Source organism: Lepidochelys olivacea (assembly GCF_965140295.1).
Source record: "Lepidochelys olivacea isolate rLepOli2 genome assembly, chromosome: 12".
Lineage (NCBI taxonomy): Eukaryota > Metazoa > Chordata > Testudines > Cheloniidae > Lepidochelys > Lepidochelys olivacea.
The window spans coordinates 3,909,153-3,924,898 of record NC_140422.1 but is presented as its reverse complement, the minus strand read 5'-3'; the positions used below and the strand labels follow the sequence as shown (position 1 = coordinate 3,924,898).

Sequence of the window (15,746 nt, the reverse complement as noted above, 5' to 3'; positions counted from 1 at the left end):
CCTGATTTGCAGACCACATCTGGCTGTCCCCAGGTCTCAGTCTGTATCTACCAGACAGAAAAGACCATTCTGACCCTTTACTTGGCCCCATCCTTCTCATACTCAGGGCCTGACTCCCAAATGCTCCTTCCTCTTGAAGCTAGAGATCCCGGGCTTGGTTCTTATCACCCTTCCCCATTCCCAGACGAAGGGTTCTTTCTCCTTTGGCCATCCATAGGATTTTGGCCAGGAATTCGCTCTGTCCTGGAGCTCCCCCAGTATGGGTCTGAGGGAGGACTCTATGCTAGGTTTGATTCCAAGGCCGTAAGGGGACATTGTGATCATGTAGCCCAAACTTCTGTAAACACAGGCCAGAGAACTTCCCCAAAATAATTCCTCTTGAACTAGAGCAGATCTACTTCCCTAAGGGTCTCAGCTTCTACCCTCAGGGGCTCTGTAGGCAGCTTCCCAGTGGGCCGGGCCGTGCCCTCATAACCAGATTCCTTAAGGCAGTATCTTATCTTAACCCCGCTGTTAAGTTACTCTTGGGGGAATTCTGTGCCAAAAAATAAATAAATTCTGTGCACAATATTTTAAAATTATGTGTATTTTATTTGTCAAAATAACACAATATAATCATGCCAGTTTCAGTTGTTTTGGTAATTTATTTTGAAATATCTGTTAGCAAGTATGTTTGTAATAATGCGAACAACAAAAAAGATTCAGGATATGTTTTTTGACAAATAGATTCCTCACTAGGCATATTAGTCAAGAACTTTGAGAAATAATTCATTTAAACTACAATATAGAAATTTCTTGCACCCCTCAGAAGCAGTGCAAAGGCTTGGGGAAGTCAGGGGTAACAGAGGAGCTGAGGGAGAGGGAAGTAATTTCTGGGAAGGAGCCTGGGAGTGAACATGGAGGGGTGTGGGTGGGAGAAGTATGGAACAGTTGGGTTTTTTTGAGGGGGGATTGTTAAGGGGGAGAGCCTCCCCCATGCAGATTCTGCCTGACCCCTAGCATCTCCCTTTCAGTCAGGCACATCTGCCCCATCCATGTGTCCCCCTCCCCTGTCCCCATGTGTCCTTGCACCCCTACTCAGCCACCTCTTCCCCCTATCCTCATGTGTCCCTAAATCCCACTCCCCTTCAGCCCCTGTATCAATGCTGTCACCCCACTAGCTTCTGTGCCCCTGCCTCAGTCTGTTCCCCCCACTAGCCCTTCTGAATCCCAGTCTGTGACCCCCCAAGCAGCCCCATGTGCCCAGCTCTGTCCTTCCCCCCCATATCCTGTGTCTCCTCACCTGGCCCTGCGGGCAGAGCTCTCTGAGAAGGCAGCTTCTGTTCTCCTCCCTCTCTGTGGCTGGCTGCTCTGGCCCTGTGCTGGCTGCCCTCTCTTCTGGTGACACAGCAGCCCCTGGTGACTGAGACATGTAATTGTGGCGCCTCCCCGGCAGAATCTGTTTTCCGTGGGGACATGAATTTTGTGCATGCGCAGTGACACAGAATTCCCCCAGGAGCATTAAGTGTCTTGTGTCTTTTGGAGCCTAAAGGTAATGTCCTGCGCTCTGAGCGGTTTGACCCATCCTTGCTGTTCCACTCACTCTCTCAGTCTGGAAAGTGCCTGTTCCCTCAGCCTGGGGAGCCTTGGAGCTTATAGCTCCCTGAGTTCTCACTTCCACAAGGAGACACTAGCTCTCTGAACGAGCTGAAGCTTCCTCCCTGAGGTGGTCTTGGCCTTCCACCTTAACCAGGAGAGCTCAAGCTGTTATCCCACGGCCAGACTCAAGGTTGATTGCCCGTCTCTGGATGTCTCCCAGGTGTTTTGGATCAGCCTTTTTCAAAGTAAACCCTTTTGCAACACCAGGTTCCTCTTCATGCTGCTTGAAGGGTCTCATAAAGGGATGAAGACTTCCAGAAAGATTCTTTGTCCTGGATCAGAGCCTGCAATTAGCATCCTCCCGTGCTGCCTGCCTCTTGCCCAGGAAAGGTTCAAACTCATTCTGCCCCCAGATTACCAGCAAGTGCATGCATCGGACCTAGTCTATGCACCCCATGCACCTTTTATTAAAGTTCTCTTAGGGGTGCTCTCCGCAGCTCTTGTGATTCTAGTGCCCCCTGCCTGCAGTATTTAGCTTCATCCCCATCGGCTTGTGGTCAGTCTATGGTGCAATGACACTGCATTGCACAGCAAGGGCTAAATTAATGTGAGCATTTAATCCTTGCGTCTTTCAGCCAGGTGTCACTGCAGCTGAGCACAAGTGCAGTAGCTTTTTTAACCATCTTGGCTCCTTTGAATAATCTCTTTTCGACATTGCTTTCGGATGTGTAAATAGAACCGCCGGCTTATTTGAGAATTACCTGGTTTAAAATATGTTTATCATTGTGTGAGCTGTATATTCTGGTAGCTGGATTGCTGCTGTATTTATTTAGCTCAGTGGTTTTACTTGCATTTTTCTATTTAATTAGAACTGTTCAGAAGCATGTGGTCTCTTTTCAATAAAAGGGTTAATAGATGATTAAATTGTAGCTGTCTGTTTTGGTTGTAGGTACAGTTCTATTTATATTTCTTTAAGATGGGGGTGAACCACTAGTATGGTAGCCAACTTGGTTGAACCTGACCCTGTGTATAACCTGGGGCTGTGCAAACAGCAATGAACCTGGCCATGTGGACAAAAAACCTTGTGAGTGAGAGGAGTTATAAGGCTGTGGTCAGGAAAGCAAATTCATTAATTAGGAGAAAGGAGAAGTACGTGGCGACTGGGTCTTTTTGTAACGTGCCTAGCACAATGAGGCTCTGATCTGAGTCTGTGCTAGGCGCTGCCGTAAAACCAACAATATAAGCCCCGTGGAGCTTACCCACAGCAGATGTCACGTTCCTTCAGGGAGGATCTCACTGGCTTATTTCCTGCTAACTTTATGCCCATTTGGAAGCTGTAATTCCTGAACTGACTCTGACAGTGTTCCAAATGTACAGCAAAAGGATTAAATGTATTCTGGAGTGGAAACATTAAATGAAACACTGTTCGTCAAGGGAGAGAGGGACTCAGAAAACAATTCCAGATAGACCCCAGCAAGTCCAGCAGTGGAGTAGGAATCCTAGGAGGGAAGGAGAACATACAAGAGGAGTGAGAGAAGAGAGGATAACCCGGGAGTGGCTTCTTTTGTGTTTGGAGCTGGGACTGGGCTTCCCATCTAATGGTGATAGCATATGGGGCACTGGCCAAATCGATGTTCAGCCCGAACCCCGCAACCCAAAGTGACTTATGCCGCCGCACCTCTTGGTAGAGTGGGAGGAGATTTTGCCGCACAACCCCCCGACCCTCTTTTTTAGAAAATTGGAATGTAAGCAGTGTCCCCACCTGCTGTTTGCTTGTGCAGCATGTTGTGGCTGGAGAGGTCTCTAATGCTATCTCCTCCAACAAGTGCGCTCTGCTGCTGGGGACGGGCAGCCCAAGGGAACCTGGGAGCCTGAAGAGTCTGATTGACCCAGAAATGTAATCAGCGGTTGACTCCTGCTCCAGGGCCAAACTAAGCCAGTTACAATGGTGCACTGAATCTTTAGACAGTTCTGAGAGCCAGCAATTTTAAAGTCTCCCTTTATTTCATAAACGAGTCAGAAAGGCACAAAAGGTTAATGCTCACCTCCCAGCCATAATGAGCAGCATCTGGGAGATGCAGGAGCTCATTATAAAGGCAGTGGCTTTTACCAGGAACGCTTGGCAAAAGCTGTCTTAAGGGTTCACTGCAGAGTTTTAAGAAGGCAGAAAGTCAACAGGCTTCTTTTATGCTAAACTGACAAGGCAGGAAACCTGTGAGATTATTTATACTGTGGTGAGAGCGGTGGCACCAGGTGAGCTGCACAGACACTCAGCATCTTGTCGATGTCAACTTGTGTTGACTTGTCGACCGCTGCCTGGGGTGGAGTTCCTGGGGAGCAACTCTCTGGATTATCGCTTTTTGTTCCTGAAATGAGATGCAAGACAGGTGGGTATCTGAGCTTACCTCCCAGGGCAGAAATGGGTAGGATGATTCGTTTTTGGAAGGAGAATGCCAGCTGGTGACTATTTCAGATGGGAACTGAAGGGGCTCCTCTGCTGGGAGAGTTTCTAATCTGTCTGTCTTAGGCCCTCTAGAATCTATGATAAAAGACAGACTGCTGTCAAATGGGGTGTAGTAGACCAGGTGCGTCCAGCTTATCTGGAACAGCTACGGCTGTAAATGGAACAAAAGCGGCAGGATCACGTCACAGGATCACATGGAGCTGTGCCCTCTCCAGGGTGGGTCCCATGCCTGGAGGTTTGCTGCCATTTGAGTGTCACTCAGCTGCATGTGCTGAAGCCCTAATGATGCTTCGCGGCTTCCTAGGCTAACGGGAAATGACTCGAACACAAAGAAGGGTATAGCCTGTGCCCTTCATACAGGAAACGGGCGAGTGTGAATTGTGCGCCCGTTCCCTTCCCCTCTCTTAGGTAACTTTGAACTAGTCCCTGGCACTGGCTCCTACATGATGGCTGTTGCTGAATCTGAGACGCAGGGGCAGACCCGTCCTGGCCTGCACAGCAGTGAGTGGAGTTAAAGCAGTGCTGAGCGAGATGCTAATGTTGCAGTGATGGGTTTCCCATCTGAGGCTGAGAGCTTCTGACCCAAACTCTGCCACTTCATATCTGCCTGAGGCACGGCCGGGACACAAAGGCTGGACTCACAGAACTCCCTGGGTGATTTACCGAGGATAGCTCTGTGACTCTGCCGCAAAGCAGCATCCTTAGGGCAGGCAGTAGGCGGCTGCTCTACACACCTTATGTCCACAAGAGCGCCCCAGCTCACTCCCTGACCATAGCTGGTCTCCTCTTCTCTGTCGTCTTCCCATTACTGCACTCCCCATTTCAGCCACACTGGCAGCAGCCTTTCCTCACGCTGCTCCTAAATCCCCCTGGAGCCTGGGTGCCATGAACCTCCCCGGCCCACCCACATCTTCTCTCTTCCATAGCTCTCCCCGAGTTACTGATTAAAGGGGCTAGAAGCATTTTAATGCTTCCCGTATATTTACAGGCAAAAGGGAGACTGAGGCATGGTGCCTGTGTCAATGTTGCTCGGTGCTGTGGACCCCCCACCCCCTCTTGTGCAAGGGCAGCTTTCCCACAGGTCTGCTGTAACGCCCACAGGTCTGGGCTGGACACAGGAGAGGGGTGCTCTAGCCTGTGCTGTAGGAATAAACAGGAGCTGCTGGTTCAGGGGTTGCCCAGGGTGTGAGGGTGTCTTCCTTTTCCCAGACATGTGCTAGTCAGGCCTGTGCCTCTCTGAGCACAGCGAGGGAGCCCCTCTTGGTGCAGATCTAATTGTGGGGCTGGGCAGGGCCAGCCTGGCTCTTCCTCAGACCAATGCCCCACACGCCATCCCAGAGCAGACTCACAGGCTGGCTGTACCTGTCCCAATGGATCATTTCCCTGCTACTACCCACCAACTAAGAGCATCTGGCCTCATGTCTCCCGCAGGGGGGAGTTCTCATGGTCCATCCCAGGGAGCAGTGAGCCCTCTGCCCCCAACCCCAACCCCCCCGAGCGCTGGAGCAGGTTGGGCCTGTCTCTCAGTCTGCATTGAAACCACCCCGCAGTGCCATGGCCTGGCCTTTTCCTGTCCACTTGGTAATGGGGAGAGGGGGGAGCATGCTTCATTGCAGCTCTGCTGCCACCAGCATGCTCGCAGACCTGGAGCATTTCACTTGGGGGCAAGGGGGCGGGCGAGGGAATGACTCCCTGGCCTGTGATCAGCTCTTCAAACAAGGGTTCCACTCAGCCTGGGCCACACCCTCAGCAGGGAGCAGAGAAGAGCTCTTCTGGGCTCAGAGAAAGGCGAATCAGTTATTTGGGGCTGGAGGAGCAATTCTTCCAGCTTCCGAGGGGATGTGATGCAGGGTGTGGGGGAGGCTGTAGGCTGAGGAAATCCTAACCCTCAGCAGCTCTTCCAAGCAGGCAAAGCGTTTTGACTGTTCTCCCCTCCTTGCAAAGGTGCTGCCCCACCATGCAGGGAGTTGTCATCAAAGCAGCCGGAAATCGGTATTAATGTTTACAAAACACCAACCAAACCTGCAGAGCGTCCCTGGGGGAGGAGCTGCTGGCTGGCAGAGAGCTCTGCACACTGGACGGTGCAAGCAGGCTTCTTTCTGCCCTGGCTTGCTCAAGAGCTAGTGGTTTTCAAAGGGGGTGGGTGGGACCCCGCAGGGGGTTGTGAGGTGACTACATGGGGGGTTGAGCTGTCGGTCTCCACCCCAAACCCCTCTTTGCCTCCAGCATTTATAATGGTGTTAAATATAAACAAGTGTTTTTAATACGTAAGGGGGGGTCGCACCCTGAGGCCTGCTGTGTGAAAGGGGTCAGCAGGACAAAAGTTTGAGAACTACTGAACTAGGGCCTGGCCCACCCGGCCTCATGGGGAGCAGTGGAAGCTCGCTTCAGCAGCAGTGACAGGGCCCAGCCTGCACGGGTACCGAGAGCGACTCAGCCAGAAGCCGCAGTGTTCCAGCCCTGGGACGGAGCAGATCACACACGGCGCTGCCAGCTGCTCGGGGAAGCCCAGTGTGCTCAGGCAGGATGGAGCGTTCTCTGTGCCCAGAATCAGTCCACAGGCCCCTCACTGCTGGGCTGTCCCCACAGAGAGGAGCCCGGCTACCTGGCTGTGTCTCACAGCATTCAGTCCATAAGCTTCCCAGTGGGTCCCCACTTTACGCCAAGCAGCACGGTGCAGTTCTTAGGACACAGGACTGGGAAGTGAGAGACCTGGACTCTGCTCCTGGCTGTGCCCTGGGCCTGTTGTGGGCCCTGGGACGAGTCACTTCACTTCTGGGCACCTGTTTCCCCCATGATAGAATACTCGGCCTGCGTTGTGAACCAGCCAGTAGCGCTGTAGGCGTGAGGAAGTCTGGAGAAGGCTGTGGGTTCTGGTGATGTTACTCTCCAGAGGTAAGTGGGGCCCAGACTAATTCCTGCCCCTGCCCCAACCCCCTGCTTCCCCAGCTCATGGAGCGCTGGGGCCAAAGGCAACTGGACAGCAAGGAGGGTAAAGCTGGGTCAGGCGGCCTGGCCCTGTCTTAGTGGGATCAGGTTTCCCTCAAGGTCAGGGCAAGTTCTGCCAGCGCTATCCAGCTGGGGCCGTCCTCAGCCGCCTAACGGGGCAGAGGATTCGAAGTGTGCCCACAAACCCAAGGGAGGAGCCCCTGGGTGGAAAAGGCGTGGTAACGAGTCAACATACACACACAGCACTGTGGGCTGCCCCTCGCTCTCCACAGGACAGAGCTGGGCTGCCCCAGAAGGAACAGCATGAGCCCCCCATACTTTAACCTCCTCCTTGCCTCATCCCATGTGTCCCTGGCTGGAAGCCACCCTTTCTTGGAGCAAACTGCTGTGTTAGCCCCCAGCAATTGCTAGTCTGGTGGCTGGGCCCAGGCCCAGAGCCACAGCTCCTTCCCTGTTACCTGCGTGGTGAGACTCTTTTGACTCCTCAGTGTCTGCCCTGTCTGGGGCTCCCACAGCATCCCCCAGTACAGCTGTCCCTGGTGTGTCGCTCTCATCCTCCGAAGGGCTGTTCAGCTCCGGGTTGTCATAGTTTATGTACTGGTATAAGGGTCGCAAGCGCTGTGGTCTCCCTAGCGGGGTGATAACACCACCGCTGTATCACACAGTACTCTACACCCCAGCCTCCCAGCCCAGGCCCTCAGGGCACCTCCCCAACGCACTGCAACAAAGCCTCGTGGCCCCAGGGAAGATCATGATCCCTGCGCTACAGAGGGGGAAACTAAGGCACAGGGCAGGGGAGAGACTTGCCCAAGATCACACAGTTCAGCAGTGACCACTCTCGCAAAGGAGGTTGGTTCTGTGGCGAAGGCTCCAACCTCAGACTTGGGAGACCTGGATTCAGTTCCTGGCTCTGCTGCAGACTGGCCGGGTGCCCTGGGGCAAGTCCGTCAGTTCCCCATCTGTGCTCTGGGGATACCAACCCTTCCATCCCCCACTTTGGTCTGTCATGTCTAGTTAGACTCCATGCTGCCCCTGCCTCCCTCTGTGCCTGGGAAGAGTCTGGGGCGATGGAACCCCAATCTCAGGCGCAGCCTGGGGGTGCTATCACCATAAGGAGAAGCTGGGGTATGTGGCAATGGGGGAGTCTCTCCTGGCTGAATCCTCTTTGGGGGCCAGCCCTAGGAAGGGCAGCAAGGCTCTTGGAGCATGATTGCCTTGGGGGCCCAGCTCTCTGAAGGGAAGCCCTCCCTGGGCTGGAAGAGCTCAGAGCTGGTGGTGATGGAAAGACACCAGGGAGGAGGAGGAAGAATGGAATCTGGCACTGGGGCTCGGCCCTTATCCCCTTGGAGGGCACCTGCTTGTATCTATTTGGAGAGAGGCAGGACTCGCCCAATCTGTACAGTGGGGTCTTTGGGGAGGAGGAAGCAGACCGGGCCCCAGCTCAGCGATCAGGCTGCTCCTTAGACCTGAGGCCAAGGCTGGCAGGTGGAGGATGTCAGGCACGCACACAGCCTGATCGTTTAAGGAAACCGCTGCTGGGGACAACAGTCACCCGGACTCCACAACACACACACAGAGTCGGGGAGCCCAGCCTGGAGCTCTTGCCTGTCTATCCCCAAACCACAGGTCTTTGCTACCTGAGCTACAGGAGATCCCCGTTAGCTGGTAGCACTAGCAGGGCCATTATCTTTTCTGGGGGCTAACCTACCTTGCCCTAAGCCGGCCCACCATATTGCCATAGACGGCACCACAAAGGCACCGGCGTGCACTGAGAAGGAGGATGCCTGCTGCCTCCCACAGGTACAGCGAGAACAGCGAGCACCACCGTCGTGCCGGGAAGGGGGCTGTGCGATTCTGTGGTGGTGCATCGTGTGCACTTACTGTCCGTGCGCAGTGTGTCCAGGGGCAGAGCCGCTGCCGTGCTGGCTGCAGAAGCAGGGAGGTCTGACGAGCTTTTCCTTTTCTTGGCTTTCTTGTGCTGCCTGGTAGCGAGGGGAGAGTCCACCTCCCCCGCCTTGGGAGGCAGCTTCCTGAAGTCAGCGTGCTGGAAAACAGGTACTGCAGGATCAGCCCTGTGGAGCAGAACCAGAGACAAGGGGACAGTGGGTTTGAGCTGCTGGGCAGAAGCGTCCCCTGCTTCCCACACAACCTGCACCAGTGCCAGGAAACTTCCAGAAAACAAGCTTACCTTTGGGCTATTTTGACTCCTTCTGGCCCTCCGCAGGCTGGGAGAGTATTTCCCGGGGGGCTTGGGCAATGCTGCTCCTGTCTGAAGCTCGAGGCATCACAGCTTGAAATGCTCTGCCCTTAGCCCTTGATGAAGATGGAGAAGTAGGACCTCGCCCCTTGTGCAGATGGGGAAGCTGAGGCAGAGAGCGGGGCAGTGACTTGCCCAAGGTTGTGCCCAAAGTCAGTGGCAGAGTCGGGAGAAGAGAACCCAGGGCTCACATTCCCAATCCCCTCTGACCTAACTGCGAGAGAACAGTTTATAAATTAACCCAACCCTTGCTGAACCTTGCGCTGGCTTTGTATCTTAGGAGAGGGTCAGGGCAGGTCTGCGTTTTAGCCAGCCTGCTTTACGCAGCCCTGGTGCGGCTGCCTCCCATAGCCTTGGTGCAGCTCTCCAGCGGGCTGGCATGTTCCGCTGTCTCTGCCCTCTCCTCTGGAACGGTGGGGAGAGGCTTCACCAGGCACGCCCGACGCATGCGTCTGCCTTGCAGAAGCTGGTCATGGCGAGCTGCCAGGCTGCAGTGCAGCTGAATCCTACTCTGGACGCTGGAGTTACCTTGAGATGGTCCCAGAAGGGATGCTGGTTAGTAGAACCTGTTCTGGGTCCATTTCCTGATGTGTTATTAATGGGACTGAAGCTGGTATTATTTAATACGGCCGTGTTCTGAGAACACAGAACAGCCACAATTGCTGTGCCAGCTTCCCCTGCCGTGCCCAGCCGCCGTGCTCAGCCAACGTGCCACAGGCCCGCTCGGAGGGGAGCCCCTCTAAGGCAGCTCAGTCTCTGCTCCATTCAGCTCCTGGATCCTCTGCTGGGTGCCAGCTGTGGTGGGTATGAGCCCTGGCCACCAGTCTTGCTGGCTCATGTCAGAAAGGTCATGCAGCAGCCATCAGTGGGTCCTGACTTTGGGTCAATACTGACCTGGACTGGGTTCGACTCTCTGTCTCTGAGACAAGAGGGTTCAGGACTCCCAAGCGACCCAGTGTCCATATGCCATTGCGCTAAAGACAACAAACACTTCCCCAGCTGTGCCTCCACCCCTCCTGCCACCAGGCCTGGGGGCTGAATGAATGGTGCTGTCACAGGAATGGCTGGGACATGCCAGGCTGGCCTATGACCATCCCATCCTTCCAGTCCTAGCATAGACTGGAGGCTCTCCCATGTTGAGAGATGGCAAACCCTGTAGGAACATACACGTGCAAAGCCCATCCACAGGTCCAGCAGCCTCTCTGTACCAGGGCCCAGCGCAAAGGGCTGGCGCAGAACACAGACAGCCCCACAACAGGGCAAGTCAGGGCCTGCCAGCCCCTGCAGGATCCCCAGAAGGGCCTGTTTGGGGCGCCAAGCCCAACAGCTCCCTTTCCCCCCACAAGAGGAGCAGCAAGCAGCAGCTGGCAGGAGCCTTCACAACCTGGCATCATCATTCACTCAGCTCCAACGCCCTGTTGCTGCATTACCCTTGGGTGCTGGTGTCCCCCACCTCTCAGTCTGGCCTCTGAGATTCTCACCTCCTCCCTCCCCCCGTGCCCACTCCCTGCCCAGCTTCAACCCCCAGTGCCAAGCTACTTAATTCTCAACAGAACACAGGTCTGAGCCAGTGTGTAACCAGGCCTGGCACTGGGACGCCATGTGCTGGCCCCTGTCCTAAGCCCTTTGTGCATGAGTTAGGGCCCTGGTCCCAGCCTCTGTCTCAGCTCTTTGCAGGTGGTGAGCTCCTGGGAGCCAGAGGCTAGGCCTCGCCATTTGGTTGGTGCCCGCGGCACACTGGGGTATGATCCCACTGCAGTTTGATGCTAGTAATACAGCCCACAGGGGACCCTCCAACCTACTTCACTGCCTTTGCTTTAAAGCCAGAGGTCAGCAGCCATGCCTGGAGCACGGAGACAGATCGCAGGGGTTTCAGCTCCGGAAAGAGCTCTTTGTGCTTCTGACCTTCTTCGTCGTACAGCTTGGTGTTCACAACCACTCCTTGCCCGTCCTCGTCCCACTAGGGAGGGAGACAAAAGTTACTGCTTGGGAAGCGTAAGACGAAAGTAACACTTAGCGGCGGCAGTGCCTGGCCCAGATGCCAGCTCTCAGACCAGCCCCGCGGCAGCCCGTTCTGTGCTGCTCCTCTGGTGTTGGAGGGGAAGCTGAGCTTCGCATTGAACACGTGGCTGGGGGTTTCTGGACTGTGAATTGCTTAAGCTACGTTTAAAATCCATCTGCATAAGAGATCAGGCGTCCTTGGACCTGTGCTGTGGTACAGAGCCTGCCCCCACCAGGCCATGGGACCGGCTAGCAACAGGACCTACATGGCAGCTTGAGGCCTGTGTGCTGCAGCTCGGAGCAAATGCTGGGCTCTGTGGTGTCAGACATACGCAAAGGTAGGATACAATAATTTCATGGTAGGATGCCAGGGCCCTGTGCTGCTATGAGACTAACAGCATGGGAGTGAGACTGCTGCTGAACAGCAATGCTGCGCGGTCAGCTACTGAGGCAGGACAATGCGAGGGAGGCAGGTCAGCTGTAACTATCAAAGTCCCACTGGGCAGGGTCTCTGGGGCAGGAAGGTGTCAAAACAGCCAGGAGAAATGTGAGCCCCAAATTACCCAGCTGGTTTTTCACACGAATGAACTGGAAACTTTGAAAATCATCATTTTGGGGCCCACTTCTTTTTGTTAAATCTCTCGCAAGGACAAGGTGGAAATGTAACAGAACTGGTAGGTTGCCTTTCTGGGACACAGCCCCTTCCCCAGGGGAGACGAGCTGGCTTCCTCAGGGCCTGGCCACGTCTCAGCCCCACACCGCGGCTGGAGGAGACGCATTCCCCGCTCCCCATGCACCTGGCCAGAGCCCCTTGTGAACATGCCTGCTTCAGGCAGCCGCAGCTCTTGCAAACGTGCCTGTTCCATTATGGCTCGCGTTCTAAACGTGCAATCGTTCTTTACCTCCAGCGCCTTGATGGTTGGATTGTTCAGTGCAGCTGCCAACTGGGAGAGGAAGCGTCCGGGCACGGCCTTCCCCCCAGGCCTCTTCTCGCTTGGACTCCTTGCTGCAGTGGCCATTGCCTGAGAACAGGGCAATCAGTGACATCAGATACTGGTGCCTGCGTGCGCACTGTGTTCAGCATGATCTGATCTGCTGTCTGATAATGATGCTTAGCCCTAGATCACTGAGCACTCCAGGCAGGGTTGTGTCAGTGGCCCCCCAGCCTGGGGGCAGGCAGATCAAGCTTGACGAATGTTGCCACCCTGTGCCCCTCTCACAAGACCCCATTGCAGCTAGCACAGGTGAGTTCTGGCCACCTAGCAGCATCTTTCACAGCAAAACTGAATGTGAATTTGGGCATCCACAGCGGCCAGGCCAGCCAGCTGTGTTGCAGTGAACTATGGGAAAAGCTGGGCGACTATCCCATAATGCTTCAGCAGGGGAGTGGATGCCCAGAAGACATGCACCCAGAGCAGTGCACTGTGGGATGTCACAGTACTGGGAGGAATGGCTGACACTCCAGTTGCACAGATGCAGTGAGGGAGGGCCATTCCTCATGGCAAAGATCACCAGGGAGCCAAGCCTGTGCCAGCCCAGGCTGCTGCCAGGGGCATAGATGCCACAGTCACCGAGGGTGACCCAGGCTATGTGCAGACACAAGCTATGTTCGGAGCGGAGCAGGCCCTAGACCACTTCCAAACTCAGCTAAGAGCTGCACATGGACAGGTGCCCAGTCTCCTGCCTCGGATAACAACTGGCAATGGTCCCAAGGGCTTGGATTCTCAGTTCTACCAAGACCCCTTTACACCCCATGGGCAGTGTCAACGGGCCATACGGTGGGTGTCAGTTATGTCTGAACGCGCTTTAATGACACCTCATGCTGCCACGGGGCTCAAGTGGCTGGTATAAATGAGAATAAGGACCATAATTTATTTGCAATGAATAATCCCACCAGCTCAGGCGGGCGATGCGATAGAAAGATCAGGTCACATACAACGGTTGCTCCTAGGGTCTGAGCATGGTTCGTCTGACCAGAGCAGACAGAAATTTTAATGCTATAAAAACCCACTTAGCAAGAATCCCCATCCAGGTTCCCAAGTGAATGAACCCACTTGAATGATTGTTTCACCATACAAATGCAGTGTCCTCGCTCTCACGGCTTTAACCAGAGCTGCCTGATGATTGGAGGTTTTTCTTAACCACCTGGGTCTACAGTCCTGTGAATGCATAGAACCTCAGCTTTTGTTTTCTGAAGAATGGTTTTAGCCTTCATGGTTGCAGAGAAAACCCTGGAAATGGGAACCCAACAGGTTCTGCTGGCAAACAGAAAGCCCAGCACTCCAAGCCACGCTCTTATTCAAATCTCTGACTTAGAAGGTTGGATCCCATAGGGCTGGAGGCCTGATTCATGCTTTCTGAACATGAGGGTTTGGCAATGCTGGGCATGCTGAAAGCCCTTCCCATCTTCTAGTCACCAAGTACCTGACCAGGAGGGCCCAAACCAGGGAAGATTAGCAGGGTTCAAATATTTGACTTTCAACTCTGAGCCTCAAATGCTTTCCACACAGGTCAGCTCAGCTTTACCAGAGCTCTTTATCCCATTGGGTGTCCCCCATGCTGTGAGATTTACATTCAGTCACATCAAATAACCCTAACTATGAACTCCTCATCTCCTAGCCCTGGGGAGGAGGGGACCACACTCTGGTGCTAGGAATCTGTGCCACCGTTGGTTTCTGTGCCCTGCAGCTTTTACGCTGCAAGTCTACAAACCCTCGCTTGCAGACTGCAGTGGGACCACCCACAGCAATCCAGGTAAGCCCACGTGCAGGTGTTGGCAGGATCAGGGCCCAAAACGACCTCAACTCATCCTGCAGCTGTTTGTCTCCCTGTGCTGCTGCAGCCTATTCCCGGGGATGCCCACACTGCGCTCTCCCATGGAAATGTGTCGGTGTTCTCTAGCGTCAGGGCTTCCTTAATCTAAACAAGGCACTGTTCAGACCGCAAGCACAGGGCTGCTCTATGCATGGATTGAGAGGCGTCTTTGGCACTGGGCTTGGTAGCGTAACACCGACCCATCCAGGGGATCATACCTGGGCCCTCTGGAGCTAAATGCATGAATCTCCAGCTGGCCTAGCCACCACTAGAGGGGGACAGGGCGAGTAAGCCGGGGTTACGGTACCAGATCTGGGCCCCAGGCAAACCATAAATTAATAAACACACCCGCTTAGCAGAGCGTAGCGAACCCCTCACCCGGCTTCCAGAGCGTCCCGGTGTGCTCCTGGGAGCCATTCCCCCTGCAACTCCACTGCGAACCATTGGTTCCTTTCCCTGCATCGGTGTTACATTTCCGCCTCTCGGCCCTAGGGCTCGCTCGGAGCATTTCCCAGGGTTGGTACATGTTCCCTGCTCATTTCAAGCCTGCAGGTTTCACAGTCTCATGGAACTTGACAACATGGACTTTCCCCCACTGCCAGCCAGCGGGTGTCCGGCCTAACGACTTCCCCCCACTGCCAGCCAGCGGGTGTCCGGCCTGGCACCTTTCCCCTCTGCCAACCAGCAGGTGTCCGGCCTGGCACCTTCCCCCCTCTGCCAGCAAGCGGGTGTCCGGCCTGGCACCTTCCCCCCTCTGCCAACCAGCGGGTGTCCGGCCTGGCACCTCCCCCCCACTGCCAGCCAGCGGGTGTCTGGCCTGGCACGTCCCCCACACTGCCAGCCAGCGGGTGTCCGGCCTGGCACGTCCCCCCCTCTGCCAACCAGCAGGTGTCCGGCCTGGCACCTTCCCCCCTCTGCCAACCAGCGGGTGTCCGGCCTGGCACCTCCCCCCCACTGCCAGCCAGCGGGTGTCCGGCCTGGCACCTTTCCCCTCTGCCAACCAGCGGGTGTCTGGCCTGGCACGTCCCCCACACTGCCAGCCAGCGGGTGTCCGGCCTGGCACGTCCCCCCCTCTGCCAACCAGCAGGTGTCCGGCCTGGCACCTTCCCCCCTCTGCCAACCAGCGGGTGTCTGGCCTGGCACGTCCCCCACACTGCCAGCCAGCGGGTGTCCGGCCTGGCACGTCCCCCCCACTGCCAGCCAGCGGGTGTCTGGCCTGGCACCTTTCCCCTCTGTTGGCCCAGCACCTTCCCCCTCCCCTGAAGCCAGTGGGTGTCTGGTCTGGCGCCTACCCCCGACCCTGCAGCCGGCGGGCATCCAGCCCAGCAGCCGGCGGGCATCCAGCCTAGCAGCCGGCGGGCATCCAGCCCAGCAGCCGGCGGGCATCCAGCCTAGCAGCCGGCGGGCATCCAGCCCAGCAGCCGGCGGGCATCCAGCCCAGCAGCCGGCGGGCATCCAGCCTAGCAGCCGGCGGGCATCCAGCCCAGCAGCCGGCGGGCATCCAGCCCAGCAGCCGGCGGGCATCCAGCCCAGCAGCCGGCGGGCATCCAGCCTAGCAGCCGGCGGGCATCCAGCCCAGCAGCCGGCGGGCATCCAGCCTAGCAGCCGGCGGGCATCCAGCCCAGCAGCCGGCGGGCATCCAGCCTAGCAGCCGGCGGGCATCCAGCCTAGCAGCCGGCGGGC

The 15,746-nt window shown here is 55.8% G+C and overlaps 1 protein-coding gene across 2 annotated transcripts; it reads right to left on the bottom strand.

Moving 5' to 3' along the window:
- Positions 1-691: 691 nt before the first annotated feature.
- On the bottom strand, positions 692-14,540 carry LOC311529049 (uncharacterized protein C16orf86). 2 transcript variants are annotated; one of them, XM_084644706.1, is made up of 7 exons: positions 14,442-14,540; positions 12,152-12,271; positions 11,051-11,208; positions 8,873-9,063; positions 7,450-7,620; positions 3,984-4,117; positions 692-3,077 (listed from the first exon to the last, which is right to left on the bottom strand). In XM_084644706.1, exons 1-7 carry the CDS (start codon positions 14,523-14,525, stop codon positions 2,964-2,966), a joined length of 972 nt encoding a protein of 323 aa, XP_084500832.1. In that variant the 5' UTR covers positions 14,526-14,540; the 3' UTR covers positions 692-2,963. The 2 variants fall into 2 exon arrangements, with proteins under 2 accessions (XP_084500832.1, XP_084500833.1); XM_084644707.1 differs by lacking the exons at positions 692-3,077; positions 3,984-4,117 and adding an exon at positions 3,561-3,944 and having other exon boundaries at positions 14,412-14,498.
- Between the last annotated feature and the right edge of the window lie 1,206 nt (positions 14,541-15,746).